General features: G+C 43.6%; 1 protein-coding gene across 1 annotated transcript; it reads right to left on the bottom strand.

Annotated features, from left to right (window-relative positions):
• Window positions 1-10,844: 10,844 nt before the first annotated feature.
• On the bottom strand, window positions 10,845-19,266 carry LOC117380336 (diablo IAP-binding mitochondrial protein-like). Its single transcript, XM_033977128.2, has 6 exons — window positions 19,218-19,266; window positions 17,761-17,890; window positions 17,285-17,407; window positions 15,437-15,547; window positions 14,774-14,870; window positions 10,845-13,282 (listed from the first exon to the last, which is right to left on the bottom strand). The coding sequence occupies exons 1-6, from the start codon at window positions 19,259-19,261 to the stop codon at window positions 13,089-13,091; spliced, it is 699 nt and encodes a 232-aa protein (XP_033833019.2). The 5' UTR covers window positions 19,262-19,266; the 3' UTR covers window positions 10,845-13,088.
• Window positions 19,267-19,592: the final 326 nt, after the last annotated feature.

The raw sequence follows: 19,592 nt of genomic DNA, 5'->3' as shown, positions 1-19,592 counted from the left end.
CGGAGCACTGCCGCGCCCTCCGGAGTCGAGAGGCACGGACTCGGAGCCATATCCAGGTCAGCCCAGCCTCTGCCGGGGTTTTTTGTTCCAATGCATGTTCCTGTTCCAGCAGTGCCCCACTCGTTTTAATTCAGAGGCCTCCAAGATCCGTTACTATTGCGGATTACTCCGGGTAAGGGCTCTCCAGTGGGCAGAGGCATGATTGGCAAACACACCGATAGACAATATAAACTTTAATGACTTTATTTCTGCCTTCAAACTGGTTTTTGTTCACCCGTACTATCAGGCCAATGCTGCGTCCCGGCTGCTGAGCCTTGACCAGGGATCCCGGACGGTGGCAGACTACACCATCGAGTTCTGGACGCACGCTGCGGAAGTGGACGGGACGGATAGTGCGCTTTGTGCCACCTTTTTACGGGGGCTTAACGAGCACCTGAAGGACGAATTGGTGTCTCGCGACGAACCCCCTGACTTATGCGCCCTTATCACTCTGACCCACCGGATTGACAACCGGCTGTGGGCGCGCCAGAGAGAGAGAGTCCGGCCACCGACCCGACTGGAGCCGCGCACCACCCCGCCTCTCCCCAAAGAGCCTATGCAAGTGGACCGGACGCTCCTATCGGCCGAGGAACGTCAACGGAGGCGCCGCTTGGCTGGAGCGTGCCTCTATTGCGGCGAGCACGGACATTTCGTGGCCACCTGCCCTGCTTGGCCAAAAGGGGGCACCCACCAGTAGCACTGGGAGTACTGGTGGGTGAGGCTGGCATCCCAGAGAACAATAATAGACTGAGGCTCAACGCCAACCGGTGTGTTCATTCAGAGACTTTACCTGTTTTAGCGCTCGTGGATTCCAGAGAAGAAATGGATTTTATCGATGCCCAATTAGCGGAGCAGCTCGGCGTCAAACTGGAGTCCTTGGAACGCCCCCTTAGTGCCCAGGCTCTTAATGGACGTTTCCTGGCCCATGTTACGCACATTACGGATCCGGTCACGGTGGTCTTGTCCGGCAACCACTGTGAAACCCGATGTTTCCATGTACTTTCCTCCTCTGCCTCCCCTTTGGTTTTGGGCTACCCCTGGCTACACACGCATAACCCCTTCTTTGATTGGGACCGGGGTAGAGTTTCTGGATGGAGCCCCCCGCCCAGTGTCTTCGGTCCGCCATGTCCCCCGCGGGAAGGGCCGGTTCCACCTCCGGTTCCTCTTTGGACGTCCCGAACCTGTCTGCAGTCCCGGCTGAGTATCATGACCTCGGGGACAGAGCACTTTCCCTACCCCCGCACCGCCCTTATGACTGCGCTATCGACCTCCTGCCGGGTGCTCCCTTACCCTCCAGTCGTTTGTATAACCTGTCCAAGCCCGAGCGAGAGTCTATGGAAGACTACAGCCGTGATTCCCTGGCTGCCAGCATCATCCGCCCGTCTTCGTCTCCGGTGGGTGCGGGGTTCTTTTTCTTAGCCAAGAAAGAAAAGTCCTTGCGCCCTTGCATTGATTACCGGGGCCTGAACAACATCATGGTAAAGAACAAATACCCGTTACCTCTACTTGACTCCGCCTTCACTCCTCTCCATGGGGCCACCATTTTCTCTAAGCTTGACCTACGGAATGCTTACCACTTGGTGCACATAAGGGAGGGGGACGAGTGGAAGACGGCTTTTAAGACCCCCCTTGGCCACTTTGAATACTTGGTCATGCCCTTTGGCCTTACCAACGCCCCGGCAGTATTCCAGGCTCTTATAAATGATGTCCTGCGTGACTTTCTAAACCACTTTGTCTTGTGTATTAAGATGACATCTTGATCTTTTCTCGGTCCCTCCAGGAACACCGCCTCCATGTACGCCAGGTTCTCCAGCGCCTCCTGGAGAGCAAGCTGTTCTCTAAGGCTGAAAAGTGCGAATTCCACGCTGAGGAGGTCAGTTTTCTGGGGTTCATAGTGGGGCGGGGTCAGGTGAAGGCAGACCCGGAGAAGGTCCAGGCAGTCGCGGAGTGACCAGTTCCTGCCAATCGCAAACAGCTCCAGAGATTCATCGGCTTCGCCAACTTCTACAGACAGTTCATACGGGATTTTAGCCGGGTAATATCACCACTCACTAAACTGACCACTCTCCTTCTCTCCAGTTCTCCTGGTCACCTGAGGCGCACTCAGCCTTCAACTGGCTTAAGAAGATGTTTACGTCCGCCCCCATCCTTCGCCAGCCCGACCCTTTGTGCCAATTCGTGGTGGAGGTAGACGCGTCTGACAAGGGAGTGGGGGCCGTGCTGTCCCAAAGATTTGACCCCCATAACCGCCTCTGCCCCTGCGCCTTCTTCTCACGTCGGTTGTCCCCGGCCGAGGCCAACTATGATGTGGGGACCGGGAACTCCTCGCCGTGAAGCTCGCCCTGGAGGAGTGGCGCCACTGGCTAGAGGGGGCGGAACAACCGTTTGTGGTGTGGACGGACCACAAAAATTTGGAAATATAAACAGTCCGCCAAGCGGCTCAACTCACGTCAGGCACGCTGGTCCCTGTTTTTCAGCCGTTTCAACTTCATTCTCACCTACCGTCCCGGATCATGGAATGTCAAGCCTGACGCCCTCTCCCGCCAGTTCACCCTGGAGGACGGCCCCTCTCCAACCGAAACCATCATCTCTCCTTCCTGTGTGGTGGTGGCGGTGCATTGGGAGATTGAGGACATGGTCCGGAAGGCCCAGGCTCACCATCCAGACCCAGGTAACGGCCCACCCGGTAAACGTTTTGTCCGTTCCAAGGTGCTTGAGTGGGTCCATAAGTCCAAGTTTGCCTGCCATCCCGGTATGAGTCGAACTCTCTCCTTGCTGAAGCGACACTTCTGGTGGCCTACTATGGACACAGACACCCGGGCCTACGTATTGGCCTGCCAGGTATGTGCGCGGGCTAAATCCTCCCACTCACCGCCCTCTGGGCTCTTGTCTCCCCTCGCTGTCCCCAGGCAGCCTTGGTCCCACATAGCGGTGGACTTCGTGACTGGACTCCCGTTTTCTCAAGGAAACACGGTGATCCTTTTCCAAGGCCGCCCACTTTATTGCCCTGCCTAAACTCCCGATGGCCAAGGAGACTGCTGACCAGCTTACTGCTCAGGTTTTCTGTCTCCATGGCATCCCGGTGGACATCGTGTCTGATAGGGGGACCCAGTTCACCTCCCAAGTGTGGCGCGCCTTTTGTGAGGGGTTGGGCGCTACGGTCAGTCTCACGTTCAGCTTCCAACGGGCAGACGGAGCGGGCCAACCAGGACCTTGAATTGGCTCTCCGATGTGTGGTCTCCGCTAATCCTGCAGCCTGGAGCTCTTACCTGCCCTGGATAGAGTATTCCCACAACTCCCTAGTGAGCTCGGCCACCGGCATGTCTCCCTTTCAAGCCTCCCTTGGATACCAGCCCCCACTCTTCCCCACAGAGGAAGAGGACCTCGCGGTTCCGTCAGTCCAGCACCACCTCCAGCGCTGCCGCAGGGTCTGGAGGAAGACCAGGGCTGCCCTCCTTCGGGCGGGGGCGCGCACCAAAGTGGCAGCGGATCGCCACCGTACCCCGGCCCTGGCCCCGGCATACCTACCCGGCCAGGAAGTGTGGCTGTCATCAAAGACCATCCCGTTAAAGACCGACTCCCGCAAGTTGTCTCCCCATTTCCTTGGGCCTTTTAAAATTAAGAAGGTCATAAACCCGGCCGCGGTGCAGCTCCAATTACCCCCGTCTCTCCGGATCCACCCGACATTCCACGTTTCCCAAGTTAAGCCTGTCCGGAACCAGTGACAAGTTTGTATCCCGTTACCTGCCCACTCGTGTCTTACTGGATTTTCTGTTTCCCAGATTCCTGCTCCCTCGCTCGCTCTTGCTCCTGACCCTGCGCTCCAGCTCCAGTACAGTCCACCCCTCGTCTTCGCCTCCTGTCCTGTCCTGGTCTCCGGCCTGCTTCTCGTCTCCTGCCCTGGTCCTCACTCTCTGGATTACTCCTGCCCGGTTCCCCCTGGTCTCGTCTCCAGTCCTGTCTCGCTCCGGCCCTGGCTGTCTCTGTGTCTGCTCCGGACTACCCCCGCCTGGCTTGCTCTGTTCGTGAGTCCGATCCTGTCCTCGTCTGGTCCTGGTGTTCCCCGTTTCTGCTCGCCTGGTTCACCTCCCGTGTGTTTAATGAACGATTGACTCATATTATTTCACAAACTGTTAATAAACGCTGTAAAATTGCCCCGAGTCTGCATTCCTTGGTCCGCTCCTGTACCTGCCGTTACGACATTGTGTTGAATAGTTAGGATGCTCTGAATACATAAGGTAAGTGGAGAATAACTTTGGACCATTGTAAACTGTTTAAAATGAATAGTTCATTAGCAGACTGTCAGAGCTGTTCAGTCTAAACTATAGCCCCCTCCTTAAATCAGTCACAGATAGCCTCCAACATTGGCTGAATCTTCCGTTATCCCTCTTTGGCTGAATAGCAACCGTTAAAATCTCAGTTCTCCCTAAAATAAACTCCTCTACATGATCCCAACCCCTCTAACCTCAAACTGGTTCCAATCCCTCAGCTATAATATCAAAATTCTACTGGCAAAATAAACCTCCCAGAATAAAACTATATGTATTTTTTCAAATGGACTCACCCTCACCCAGCAGACACTTGGTCTGATATTGAACAGGTGATTTGTGGCCACATCCCAATATCTGACCTCCCATTCCAAAGCCATACAATCAAACATCACCCATGCTTTACATTTTTAACAATATCTTCATGTCTGACAGCCTGGTGGAAATTTCATAAAATTACTCCACCGTAGCATCATCCAACTTCACACCTATATGGAACAATACAGATCTCCTACAAGACAAGAAACCCATATACTTTTGCTCATGGGAAGAGAAAGGAATTACACACCTACAGCATATATCCAAGACAACACATAAAACCGTAAATGCCCGATATGTCTACAAACCATGTTATGTCTTGTATGTTTTGTCACCACTTGTCACTGCTTTATATGACTGGTCACTATGTTTGTCTGTCTCTCATTAAATAAATAAATAAATAAATTAGTTTTGTTAAGACAGTATGTCATTATGCCTGCATTTCCTGTCCACCTGTGTTCTCTCCCCCTCCCCTACCTGTCTGCCTGGAGCTGGGCGGAGTTCCTGACTCCTCCCGCGTGCACCTGGAGCGCATCAGCGCAATTACCTCCACCTGCTGCCGAGTATATGAGGGCTCGGCAGAAGACACTGGGAGCCAGACCGTCCGCGTGTCAACATTCCTGCTCTCACTCGTCCCTGCTCCTGTCTCTGCGCTCCAGCTCCGGTACAGTCCTCCTCACTGCCTTTCCTCCTGTCCCGTCTTGGCCTCCGGCTTGCTTCCCATCTCCGGCCCTGTCTCCTGCTCTCTGGACTATCCCTGCTGGGTCTTCCCTGGCCCTGTTCCTGGTCCCGTCGTGCTCTGGCCCTGGCTGTCTTCGTGCCCGCTCTGGACATCTCTGCCTGGCTTGCTCTGGTCTCATCCTGATCCTGTCCTCGTCTCGGTCCTGGTTTCCCGTCCCTGCTCGACACCACTCCCGTCTGGTTCGCCTCCCGCTCCCTGCTCCCTGTGTATGTGTGACATGAACTATTAAGACTGAACTTTCACTACCTGTAAATAAAACACTGTAAACCTGTCCCGAGTCCTGCATGTCTTTGGTACGCTACACCCACCGTTACGACACAGTAACAGCCTTTAAGTACCCTAACCTATTGGTTTGCTCCTGATTTAAACCTGGTCTAGCCCAACCTTCTTTAGTGCTGGTGGTTTGTGCTACTGTATTCTGGTTAAGTCCAAAGTGAGCCCATTTTCGTTTCTTGAACTGAACAAGGAAGTGCATTGTAGTTAATATAAAACCTGGTGAAGGACAAAGCTGTCACGTACCCAGAACACGGCAGCGTACCGGCGCCTCTCTCTGTATAAGACAATGTGATAATTAGGTGCGCTTGGAGATAATGGCAGCTGTGGGTGCGTCTCAGCCGGGTGGGACAGAGCATGTTATTATGGTGCACTGGAGATTCAGGGGATAAAGCTGCTCCCTCAGCACTTTGGAGCGGGACATCAGAGCAATACTCTGGAGATAAGCACAAAAATGTTATGTCCGAAAAGCAAGGAGCAGGAATTCAACTTTAAGTAGTTACAGGTTGCTAGTTTGATTCCCGCAATCAGCATTGCATACAGTTATGTCCTTGGGCAAATACATTTACAGAAAATACTATGCGGACCAAACCAAATCTGAATGAGAATCAGGACTATAATAAAACTAACAATGTCTGAATAAGAGCTAGGAAAACATGACTGACTTTTTTGAGCTTTCAACTATGTTACACTATAGTCCCCTGTCTGGATTTGCATTTTTGCTTCATTCACACTTAACTTAATTAATCCAAAGTCGTCTTCTCTGAGCCTCAAAAATACTAGACCAGGACCATAGGTGAGGGTAGGAACGTAGATTGACAAATAAATCAAAAGTTTTGCTCCCAGAGTCAGCTTCTTCTTCACCACAACAGCCTGATGCAGATGCTGCACCAGGCTCACTACTTTCTACTTGAGTCATATTATTTTGACGTACCATTACTCCTACTCGGATACAATGTTTGGCCACTCTATAATCTGGAGTGACTTTGTGGTGGTTGTAATTCTGTCCCATGTCAGCCAGTGATGTGGTTGGTAAATACATAGTGATAATGGACCTTGTCTGAAACATAAATTTCATATGAGCACACTTTAGGATCTAAGGCCTTACTGCTGGAAGGGTGAACAGACTCAAACTATTACATTTAAGTGAGTGTGGTCAAATGGACATCAGTCATGTACCTGCCCATTATAGGCTCACCTTCTATTAGGAAACCCATGTAAAGTCATGGGTGGGGCTATTACTGTTAAATCTAAGTGCTGCCTTTGACTCCGTCGATAATGGAATTCTTTTACAGAGACTAGAGGACTGGGTGGGCATCTCTGGTACGGTACTAAACTTGTTCAAGTCTTATCTAGAAAACAGGGAGTACTTTGTTGAAATTAGAAAATGTGTCTCAGATAAAAATGACCCTGGCCTGTGAGGTGCCCCAGGGGTTAATCCTGGGACCCCTGTTGTTCAATCTCTACATGCTGCCGTTATGCCTGTTAATACACAGCAATAATGTGTCCTACCAGACCTATGTAGATGACACTCAAGTCTCAGTGGCAGCAGGTGAATATGGGCCAGTGGATTCACTGTGCCACTGCATCCAACAGATCAGTGTGGGGATGCAAAACAACTTTCTCCAGCTAAACTCAGACAAGACTGAAGTCATAGTGTTTTACCCACAGAAACATAGAGAAAGTGTTAGCAGTCACCTCCAGTCTCTCTCTCTAAAACCTTCAAATCAGGCTAGAAATCTAGGAGTAATAATGGACTCAGACTTGAACTTTAAACTTGCCTTGCCTTGCTTACTGTAACCTATGTTTGAATGGTATGATGCATTCACTACAGCATCAGACATCAGAAAATTATGTTTTAAAGATACACTAACTTTTCTATGTTCTAAAGAAATTGAACTGTGGTGCTGTATGGAGGACTCTCACTGCCAGCTCATTCCTTGCTATCTTGGCCTACATCACCAGAGGTATAATACTCCCTACAATGGGACTGGACCAGGCTGTGACCACACGGACTGGACACTATCACAATGTGGTGAGGGTTCATGTCTCCAGTTTTATTTTATTTTATGAGGTTATTGTGCTGGGATGTTGGGACGGCGGTTACCTCTGTGAGCCTAACCCCACTTCACACATTTGTCGTTATTATTACTGCTGCTGTGGGGGAAGGGGGGGGGGGGGGGTGACTCTGGCTCTCCCTTCACCCATGGAGGTCCCGGGACGTTAGCTTTTACAGTCTGAGAAAACATGCTTTGTTCCACACAGCATTCCTCACCAGTCACACCGGAGCGCACCAAAACCGGAGCGGACTGACCCATGTGGGGGGAGGAGAGGGCTGCTTTGTCGATGACAGTGACGAGATTCTGAGCGGTAAATATGACCAATAGGTTAGAGAACTGTTGAATTTTTAAGGGTATGCAGCTTTCCTGGTGGAGGGTCCACTCTGCACTTGCAAAAAAAAAATCAGTTGGAATGTTGAGGGGCATTTTGATACATTTCAGAGGATGTCGTCAACATTCCCTGGGGCTGTGATGCTAACCGGAGGCACCGCTCTCTCTGAAGCTGTTACTAAAGTTAGACTTTAATCTGAGTTTTGTTTTAACACAATCTGATCATAAAGAACAGACTTAGCTGAACTACAACAGGTGAGCTAGTATGTGCTTTTAAACAAGTCCCTCTCACATAGCCTTACAGTCACAAGCTAGCTAGAATTAGCCAACAGTTTTTCACTTAGTCACTTGCACCTTTTTGTTGAAAATCAGCCTCCTAAACAGGACCATGAACGATTGATCACAGGCTCCTGAACATGTGCTCTTTAAATCACTTGAATTTTCAGACTTATCTAAAAGCTGTTTTGATTGTGTTTACTGATGTGTGCATTGTGTCACAATAATTGCTGAACATTCCACCATAGACATACATGTAGAACAGCCCCAGAGTGATGTCACTGCATGTGCATGTTTTTTCTGTAATGACAGCCGTTGAACATTTATCTTTAATAACTTTGCTTCTTCTTACTTGACTTAATGGCGCCATCTATTGAAAATTCAACCACACAAACACCACCCGAATAATAAAACATAAGTATTACAATTTTACATCTAGTCACAACTAATGTGATGTTTAAAAGTCAGAGAGAAAAAACCCACTGTTACAACATGTCTGGCTCCCATGTCTGGACTTAAAGTGCACATGGCAGATTTTGATCATTTTATAATTTATACTTGGATAAAACCTGAAGCCGTTTGAAGAAAAGTCGAAAAACAGAGTCCCACACTTAACTTTCTGAACAATAGTTTGCCATAATTTACACAAGAAATACATTTTTTGATACTTTAAAAATGATTTTAACAAAATAAAGGTTTTCTTATTTTTTTTATCAGTCAAATAATGATCTCTGTGTCATTAGAGGAGTTTTTGTATAACATGGTTTCTCAATGACAGTTATTGACTTCAAACCAGGAAGTAAAATTTTAAAATTAAAAAGACTTTTTTTTTATTTTCTTCTTTTTTTTTTTATCTTAAATATATTGATCTTAAGTGTGTTTTAGTAAAGTGAGTAAAGTGAGTAACCCAAGTTGTCAGCTGCTGTTTTGGTTGAAAGCTGGTGTTGAGCCAGTGTTGAGCCTGTGATGAGCCTGTGCAGACAGAGGCCTAGGGGTAAATGAGCTGCAGACAGAGCAGCCTCAGATCTGCTCCAGGAGGTTTCATGGACTATTACAGGTGAAAGTGGAGTCGTGGACAGAGGACAGGACAATGCAGACAGCTGAGGACTGTGATGAAAAAAGGATCCATGGAGGTCTGAGAGACGTGCACACTCAGAGGAGGCCAGGATCTATGGAGCTCCAAGAGGTGAGCAGACGGAGTGGAGGGTGGTACAAACAGCACTGCATCATCTCAGAAACTCATCTGAATGTTTAATTTATATAAAATACTGACAAAAATCAGTTCAAAAGTAATTGGTAACTAGTACAGCTTTGGCAGCAGTACTTATAGTTACAGTATTTGCATTTGTACTTATACTTGTGTAAAATTTGAGCCATGTAACTGTTTCCACCACTGTACAAAATTAAAGTCCCAAACTGAAGGCAACATGAAGGCCATTTGGTAATTAAGTGCAAAATGTAGTGTCTGTACTTTACTTTAACCCTTGTGTTGTCTTGGGATTATTTCTGACCCGAAAACAACTTCAGCAGAACTCTGTCATTTCTTCATGAAATGGGTCAAAAACTGGGACAGTTGTTCATTTTGATCATTTTTATCAATAATGAAAATCTGAAATATTTTGATTACCTAATAAGGATTGTATGGAAAAAATGTACACTGAAGTTTCTTTGAGGTCAATTTGACTAAGCCATAAAATCACATATTTTTATAATTTTGGGCTCTATTTTTAGCTTTCAGCCTAATGCACCGATACCACATTTATTTTAATTTATTGAATTAAAAAAATGTGCATTTTTTATCTTAAAAATGTCATGTAACTTGACAAATACTATTTGGTAATGTTAGGTTAACCAACTGGATTTCAGAATTGAAACTGGAAACCCAAATGAGAGTTATGCAATCTCATTCTGTTTTCTGATTTTATAACCAAAACACTGAATTATAACACAAACAACTTGTGCATTATGTCCAGTATTTTTGTACTTCAGAATAACTCAGTGTTGACCTTGTATCTGGGAACCCAGTAGGTCATGTTTATGGACTTTAATAACAAAATCTTGCATGTGGTTTCTTCAAACTGTCAAATTTGTCAGGAATTTTACCACACAAAAAACACAAAAATATTTTCAGTTCACTTTTATTCCACAGTTAATTTGTGGATTGAGTACAAAATCACATGCAGGTAAATCTCATCTAACCCGACAGGAGCACAAGCTCTTCAGGCTCAACTCATCTATCACTGAATAACAACACTGCACAAATTCAGATCATTAAAAGTAGAACAGAAAACAGAAAAATTGCCTCATTTAGCACATATATTACATAACAGGTTGTGTTTCTGTTCTAGAAGAGGTTGTGTAAAAATCAGCCAAGCAAATCAAATGTAAAGACAGAAACAATTTTGAAAAGCCAATTTTAAAGAGGTCTAACCCAGCTCTAAAGCGAGCTCCACAGACTTTAGTGGATTTGGCATGTTTTTGTAATTCTGACTTTTGTTAGGTGTGTTCTATCAAAATGACGACTGGATTCGATCAGTTCAAATCTCAAAAGTTTATTCCCCTGACAGTTACAATCTAATACAGTACCCGGGGTCAAAATGATCTATCCCTCGTTTGTGCAGCAGGCAGTCTGTCTGCTTTTCCCTGGCCCCAAAGGATAAAATGTAACATGTAACATGAATATGCAAATATTGTGATGAGTAGGTTGACGTCTTGGTTCCTCCTTCCAGCCTCGTTCACTTCTCCGAGCAGCACTGGTTTGTTTTTCGGCCTTGGGTCTCGTCCGGCTGCCTTATCTCTGTGAAAGGAGTTTCTACAAAGAACCGGCTGCCCCCCATAACTCACATCTTACAATGCCTCCTTTAATATTGGAATATTATACTGAGTGAATAATTTTGGTGTTAGTGCATATTGTTCAAACTTTAGCATGAACATGGTGCCCATTAGATGACCTTCAAAAGAGTACAATATTCAAAGGATACATGAATTTAGTATACAAATAGTGGTTACATGACAATATTCAAAACTTCTATGATTTCAGTGTCAAAAGATATATATGTAGATGTGATGCACCTAAGAAACTTTATTCAATCAATATGCATTCAATAATTTTGATATATGTATTTGTAATGCAACTCAGAAGCTTTATTATTTGTCATACCCTTCACTTTGTTTGGTGAAATAGTTCCAGTGGTCAATATTTATCATAGATTTACATCAGTTAAGTGTCATTTTTTGGAGAAAAAACTTAAAACAAAATACTCTGATGTCATCAACACAAAAAAATTCCATCCACAATACCTTCATTACACAAAAGTCTGACACTTTGTCTTTGTCACACTGTGACCTCTATAATGGTCATATTTTTACATAGCGTTTTTCCACCTTCAAGGCTAAAACCTCTGATCCATTCACACACACACATTCACGCACCAGTGTACACAGACAAGAGGGGCAATGTGGGTTAAGTGTCTTGCCCAAGAACACAACAGCATTAATCTGTGGAAACTGGAATCATGCCACTAAACCGTGGGTCAGCGGATTCGACCGACGAGAGCAGGATTCAAACCATTAACCTTTGAATCTACCAACTGAGCTACTGCCGCTCCTATGGCACATCTACTGACAGTGTCCAACCTGGAAATAAACTGATAAATTTTACCAAAATAATCAATTTTAGGCAAAATGTTTAATAAAATCTTCAACATAATTATTTCATAATTATGTTAGCTATGGGTCACCTGCACTTTTAGAGTATATTGTCTCACCTTTAGAAAGAAAAAAAGTTGATTAAAAATAAACTAAAAACTTATAAGTATAAATAGTATAAAGGCACAGCTCACTTTTTTTCATGTTTCAGTACATTCACATTTGGACAAAACTCAAACCTCAACCAAGACTGTTACAGTTACAGACAGGACTCAGCACATTTTAATGGAATGGCAAAAATATAATCTGATTATATTGGGATTATCCCACAGTTGTGACATAATATACATTTGGGATTTTCATTGCCAAAAAAGCCCATCCCAAACTGAAATGGAAAACGGAATTAAACAGTGTTCACGTTCAAGAGTTTATCTATAGCTTTTAGAATGATGAAAAATTACAGAGGCCGTGTTTCAGATGACATCACAACTTTAAAATGAATAATGTTCAAATGCAGATTTGCATTGTAAAAATTTGCATTGTTGCGTTGCTTTTCAAGACACTTTACATAGAAGAACAATTTCCAAAAGATCTTGGCTCTAGTCTCTAATAGAAATGATCAGGTTCAATATTTGTGAATTTATCTTTTGGGTATTTCATGTAAAGTACAAAGTAAATAAAGAAAACTGGCATTTACCCCCATCTGAGACACATCATCAGTTTCTAGGATCTGAAAACCACCAAAATGTATCTTTTGATACATTTTGAAAGGTAATCAAAATAGCACATATAAACAGGAAGCTTAACCCCATGAATATATGGGAGATTCACTGTTTTTGAAAGAAAGATCGAAATTTATGATCCACAAATGTCAAACCTTATTTGATTGGGATCAGCTCCACAAACAAAAAATAACACAGAAAATAATGACACATAATGGAAAAGTATTGTGTACCCCTTTGAAATGCACCCTCTGCCCAGAAGTGACATCATCACACAACAACTATTGGAATTCTATATTGTGATGTCATGTGAACACAACCTATTGGCTCTGCTAATAAAGATATGACATGATTATGACATGCAGCAGAGCATGGGGATGTGGCTGTCCTATTCACATTTATGCCGTATGTTCTAATCTTCTCTGAGGTAGGCTTCGGGCACCTCCTCCTCCTCGGGGCCTTGTGTTGAGGCCAGGCGCTCCACCTCAAGCACTTTGGTTTGAATTAACAGTTTGTCAGCCTCTGTGGAGAGCTTCCGAGCCTCCTCCACCTGACCGTGGGCCAGATCCAGGTGGGTTCTAATGGTGACGCACGCATGCTCCGCCCCTACAACACACAAGACATTACAAATGTTCAGTCACAGACCCTGGATGTTTCACCTATGTATTTAAGCAAAATAGCAGTTAACCTCCTAGGACCTGGCGTCCACATATGTGGATAACACATTTTGGGTTGTCTAGGCCACAATGCAAATTTTTAGAAGAGGAACAGCATGCAAGAACTGCAGCAATGCAAAAATGTTCAATTTAGAATATTTTTTAAAAGTTTAAAATGTTCAGAATATTAAAATGTATTTATTTATTTTATTTGTTTTGTAAAGGCATATGTCTTTCTGCTCCTGTCAGCAGCACTTCACCTGAGACACATTGTTCCAAGAGGCACAATTATTGTTTCTCAATTTGTTTTTACATTTGGGACAAATGTTGCTGTGTTCAAGCTCTTTATAGTTTTTGCAAATCTTTATTCAAATGTTTTATCAAAATGATTAATATATCAACATATGAGGACATTTGTTTTACATCACTTTTCTCAGAAACTACATAAAGATAATTCTTTATTTTTACACTCATCAGGTCCCAATCAACCTAAATAACAAAGAGAAATTAATAAAGCATGTCATGCAAGAGCTCGGGTCTTAGGAGGTTACATGAATTTCCTCCGCAGAGTGACTGGGCGCGCCCTCAGATAGGGTGAGGAGCTCAGGCACACGGCAGGAGATCAGCTGGCTCCTCTACGTGGAGAGGAGGTGTTCATGTACCACCAGGAGGAGACACCAAGGAAGACTCAGGACACGCTCAAGAGACTAGGTCTCTCAGCTAGCCTGGAAAACCCTCAGGGTCCCCCAACAGAGCTGGAGGAAGTGTGTATGTGTGTGTGGAAAGGGAAGACTGGGAGCCCCTGCTCAGACTGCTGCCTCCTCGACCCAGCCCCAGATAAAGTGGAAGAAAATGGATGCATGTCTTTGTGCTGCACTGATGCTTGAAAATGCGCAGCAGAAACACAGCATGTCCTTGACACTGCATGTAAAGTTGACGCCCCTGAAGCTGCAGTCTGAACGCAGCCTAATAAATTATTATTGTTTTATTAGCCTTACTGTGGCTGCAAAACTCTGCTCTGGTCTCGGAGTTGTGAAATATGCTTATAAACTCATCACGGTAATTAATTAGGATACTCAGAATGCATAAGGTAAGTGAGGAATAACTTTGGACCACTGCAAACTAGTTCTGTTTTTTTTTTTTTTTTTTTTTACATTTTTAAGGCGGTAAAATCAGATACAGCACTTTTAAGAAGCAAAGTGAGTGAGTAATCTAACAAGCATGTGTTTCTTTTGTGGATGTTTACTTCAGTCAAACATGAACCATTTAAACTGCAACAATAACAAATAAAGTCTTTTCTATGTGATCCTCCTGGTGCATCATCAGGGTCATTAGCAGCACCTCCTGTCTGTCATCCCCATTCACAGAGCTGTGCCGAGTGAGCATTACCGAGGCGACCTGCTTGGACCACCAGGGACAGAGGGGTAAATGAGCAACCCACCTGAGGAGAAGGCGGCTTCAGCGGCCACTTCACATAGCCGCACTGCACTGGCCCAGGTCGTGTTCAAACGCACACAGTACTCCCTCCTCTCATTTATCTGCAGAGGGGGCAAGACAACGGTAAAGATATGAATCACAAAAAATAAACAATTATGACATTTCAGAAGTATGACAGAAGTTTATTTGGTGAAAGGTTTACGTCAGATTCCCTTCTAGACAGCCCTTTGCCTGCTAAACAAACGGTGCGTGCGGGAAGTGGCGTTACCTTCAACAGCCTTGCTCCAGATTGGCTCTTTGGTTGATATGATACTCGCGGTCGGAGTTCCAAATATAGAACTTGGCAACAAATTTGCCCCTATAACGTGTATATAATGTGTCCTTAGGCAAGACACTTCACCCACATTACCTAGTATGAATGTGTAAGTGAGTGTTGGTGGTGGTCGGAGGGGCTGATGGTGCAGATTGGCAGCCTCAGTTCCGTCAGTTTGCCCCAGGGAAGCTCTGGCTAAAACAGCAGTTTACCACCCTCGAGTGTGGAGAATGAATAATAAACATAATTGTAAAGTGACTTTGGGCATCTGGAAAATACCTATACAAGGCTAGGCATTATTAATTTTTATTAAAATCATGAGTACTTCAGCCGCATAGATTAGCCTGCCCTTACCTCTGCTCTCTGCCTGATAATGACATGCCACACGGCATCCTCGTCAGCTGGGCTCAGCTTCCCCACAGAATCCAAGTATCTCCTCTGAAGGGCTACGAGTGTGTGCACCGCCTACACAAGACACATGCATTAGTATGGTGGTGTCCTAGGGCAAAATACTTAAACAGAGTGTAGCCTAGGGAGATATGAAAATGCTATCAAAATGTTAAAGCATTTATTGTTTGTCGATAGGTTTGTGGATTTCATTGATGATAGAGTCCAAGTCCACTTTTTCCAAGATCAGTGTTTGAGTGGATAAAATCAGCATTTGAAATGGGGTTGAAATATTTGCATAAAGAGATATATGGCACACTGAGACAACAGGACTTTTCTGATTAAGGGTTCGACACTTTCTTGTCTCTAAGGAGATGTTGATGCCTTTAGAAGGTTCCACAGAATGGAAGTAAACTTTTATCTATCTCTACTGTATAGAGACAAACAGGCATCCTGTGACTGAATAAATGCAAAAAAGCTAAGCTCATAGTTTGCCATAGTAAAGCAAGGACATGTTTATGGAGATGAGAGGGTGGTGAACCCTCCTCCATATAAGATACATGTACCAATAGAATTTATTCAGTACAAGAATGTGGTTAAGTGCATTTACAACAAATGTAACACATGCCCATGCATTTGAACATGAAACTATTAACCACCAAACACTATGGATAAAGATTAAACATTTGCTTAAACCATTTATTTATTTTTTTAAATCAGCAGAGTGGTGCCATTTTACAAGAGGCAGGACCTGTCTGACCAACAGACAGACAAGCACAACCAGCAGTCCATCTACTACCAGTTAAACATGGAGATAATTTACAGAGAGGTGAACACAACTAATGTTATACCCTCAGCCTCTGCACAGAGCTAACACCACGCAGACCAACGGAGAGACTAGAGCTGCGGCAGTACCATACTAGTATCAGATATTAGCGCCGATACTGAAAAATGTACTATATCAGACCGGTTCAGTCAATGTCCTGAAACTGATATAATAAGACTTTACACTGGTGTTTGAGGTTTTATTTATACATAGCTGTTCTGTCATTACTTGAGCGATAAATGACAGCTGCATCAGTTTGGATCGATTGTCTTTTTAAATTTTATTTTTGTTTAAATGAAACAAATGCTGTTTTCTGTCTCTGCTCTGGTATCAGTTGATATTGGGTATCATCAGATACTTAAAGCTGTAGGATCAAGGAAAAAGCTGAAGTGGTGCATCCCTATTACAGACTTCTAACTGTATTCTAGTACAGGTATTGGTACAGTTCCTCTTTCATTTAGTGGTATTCGGAATACAGTTACTTTTCTAAATTCACATTGCAGTATTTGATCACACAATTCAGGCTCAAACAGCAAAGAATCTGAGAGAAAAATATAAAACTCTGCTCTAAGAAGAACTTCCCCAGTAAGTGATAAACTTGTAACAAACAGTGAAAGAAACATAAAGCTGTTTATAATCCCATCTTAATTTAAATGCAGCTCTATATAAAGAACACAGAACACAATACTCTGATAGGCCCATGTAGCAGAATACCTTATAAAATACATTTTAATGCAGTATTCAGTTATACATATTAATAATAATAATAATAATAATAATAATAATAATAATAATAATAATAATAATAAATTGTATTTATATAGCGCTTTTCAGGACACTCAAAGTCGCTTCACAGTGGATACAATAATAAAATATCACAAAAATTTACAACATATTTATGTATAGTACAGCTAATCACTATACTTTACATAAGTATAGTAATTAGCTGTGAAATCTTTTGTTCTACCTGTCACCTGGGAACCACATACCTTTGAATAGAGTGTGATGGCCTCTATTAGTGCGAGTGTGGTTTGAGAGAGGAGAGTGCTGGAGCTGTCTGTGACTAAAGACGCTGCTCTTCTGATCAGGGAGTCATGACAGAGGTCCTCCACCTGCCAATATACAGTGTACTGTTTAAAAATATCACCAGTAATGAGCTCACGAAAATCCATTTCGTGCAATATAGGACCTTTAACAAAAAAAAAAACAAGACCCCAGATTTCCAGATAGGAAAACTGCAGGGCCTGATAGTCTAATGAGGTTCATCTGGTCTTCTGTTAATTGTGAGGCCTAATGACGTATTAGAAGCAGATCCCCACCTGCCCCTTCAAGGTACGTCATCGTAAATAACATCACAACAACGGCCCCTTATATGAATAGCCACAGATCATGCTGTCTCTTAGTAACACTGTCAATCAAGCCTGTTGCTAATGCGTATCTGATATGAGACAAAGCCAAGTCTTACCTGTTTGAATGGCACTGCACACAGCGTGGTGCCCACTGTTAAAGAGGCTACACTGGTGAAGAAAGCCGCTCGCATCCCTACTCTCTGGGCTACTGGCTTCACATCAGTCAGGATGACACGACAGTTACTCCTGGAAACACACACTTGAGTAATAGCACAGATCTTTATAACAAGTATATTTCAAATACTTCAAACTTCAAGTGCACAATTAGTGGTGAAAAGAAGAACAACATGTTGGTCTGGTCTCAGATGGAGCAGAGGACCATAAAAAACACAGGTAGATTTTTGAAAGAAATACCCAAGATTAGAGCATAAGTTAGACTGCTCATTTCACTCAAACATAGTTAATGCCATAGCTCTATGGCTTTAACTTTTATGTAAGTGATATGTGTGATATGTGGCCAGTGAGCTCCTTTGTGTCACATGTGTCACTGAAATAAACTAATCTGATTGGACGATCATATTTGGTTCTGGCTCGAGATGTGATAGAGGGGGAACCAGACTGATATCGCTCTGTATAAAAAGTACAGAGAGATATCAGTCTGCAGTTGCAAGGCAGCTGTAATGAACGAAACTGTAGGCCAGAGGTGCCCAAACCTTTTTTTTTACCGAGGGTCACATCTCAAAACATATTCGAAGCAGAAGGCCACAGACCAGCGATCAGTGCAGTGCAGTTCTTTATACATAGCTTTGACAGAGCCGCTGTGTATTAATAAGGCTTAAAACATATTAATTTTAGGTCTGTATCACAATGCAACGTGATGTTTGCGATTATAGTGGTATAAATAGTTTAATTTGCTGTTAAAAGTACTGCTTATGATTAATTGGGCCAGTTCAGCAGGAGGTCTGAGGGCCAATAAAAACTGTTCTGAAGGCCGCATTTGGCACCCGAGCCATAGTTTGGACAACCCTGCTGTAGGCAAAAGTAAAGTGGAACATAATGTGATTTCAATTAAATAAATGGGATTAGCCTCAGAGTATAATGAAATGTGAAATATTCAGATAGTTTAGGCTTCTTGATTGGTGTAAAACTATAATTCATATTTAAAACAGGTATTATCCCAAACAGCGACTCTCTCACAATCTGAGGTTATGACGTCATCAAGAAGGTGAACTTTGACCAGGACTTTGACATTTATGATATGGGTCTATTATTTCCTGATCTCTAATATCATCAGATTAACGATCTATTTGAATAAATCCGCCAGTCCTCCTGTTCGACTTTTCTGTTAGCCTTGCGTTGTGTTAGACCGTAAAACTTAGAAAGGAGAAGTTAGTGTTGTTGTTCAAATGCACTCGCCTCTAGACAGACAATGACACAATCCCACAACTTCCACTATATTGCAATATTAATTTAATGAAACACTGATGACTGCTGATGGTGAAGGTGATGGCATGTTTCACTGATAGAGAGCAGAACCAGACAATAATAGTAAGAGAAAACAGTAAAAGTCTACCTGAGAACAGAAAGGTACATCTTCCATCTCCCCAGCGCCGCCATGTTGGTGCTCCAACATAAAGCGTCCGGGTGGGTGTATGTGTTCCAAGAAATCCGATCCCCCTTATTCCCCTCCATTATTTTTTATATAATCTTTTCTAACAAAGTGATGGTTTTACGTTAATTTGATGAATAAAAGGCGCTAGCGATTTGGAGTCTGAGCATTATGAAGAGGTTTTAAACATTGAAAATTAGCATGAGAACACAGTGAATAGGGGCTTGTAAAACCCCTAAGTGATTTTAATATTTTAAATTAACTTTAAGCACATATTCTGTGTTGTAAATGGTAAATAGCATGAACATATGTAAAGTGTTTAAATTGTGTTTATATAAT

The sequence above is a fragment of the Periophthalmus magnuspinnatus genome, chromosome 13 (assembly GCF_009829125.3).
Source record: "Periophthalmus magnuspinnatus isolate fPerMag1 chromosome 13, fPerMag1.2.pri, whole genome shotgun sequence".
In the NCBI taxonomy this organism is placed as follows: Eukaryota; Metazoa; Chordata; class Actinopteri; order Gobiiformes; family Gobiidae; genus Periophthalmus; species Periophthalmus magnuspinnatus.
Note: the sequence above shows the minus strand (reverse complement) of the source record. Positions and strands in the feature narration are given on the sequence as shown.

Bases quoted from the DNA above. Each gene is read 5' to 3' on its own strand.
- LOC117380336 (XM_033977128.2), bottom strand. From the start codon at position 19,261: ATGGCGGCGCTGGGGAGATGGAAGATGTACCTTTCTGTTCTCAG. The intron at 17,891-19,217 runs GTAGACTTTTAC...GTGTGTTTCCAG, and splicing joins ATGTACCTTTCTGTTCTCAG to GAGTAACTGTCGTGTCATCC. The intron at 13,283-14,773 runs GTGGGTTGCTCA...TGTGTGTTGTAG, and splicing joins TGAAGCCGCCTTCTCCTCAG to GGGCGGAGCATGCGTGCGTC.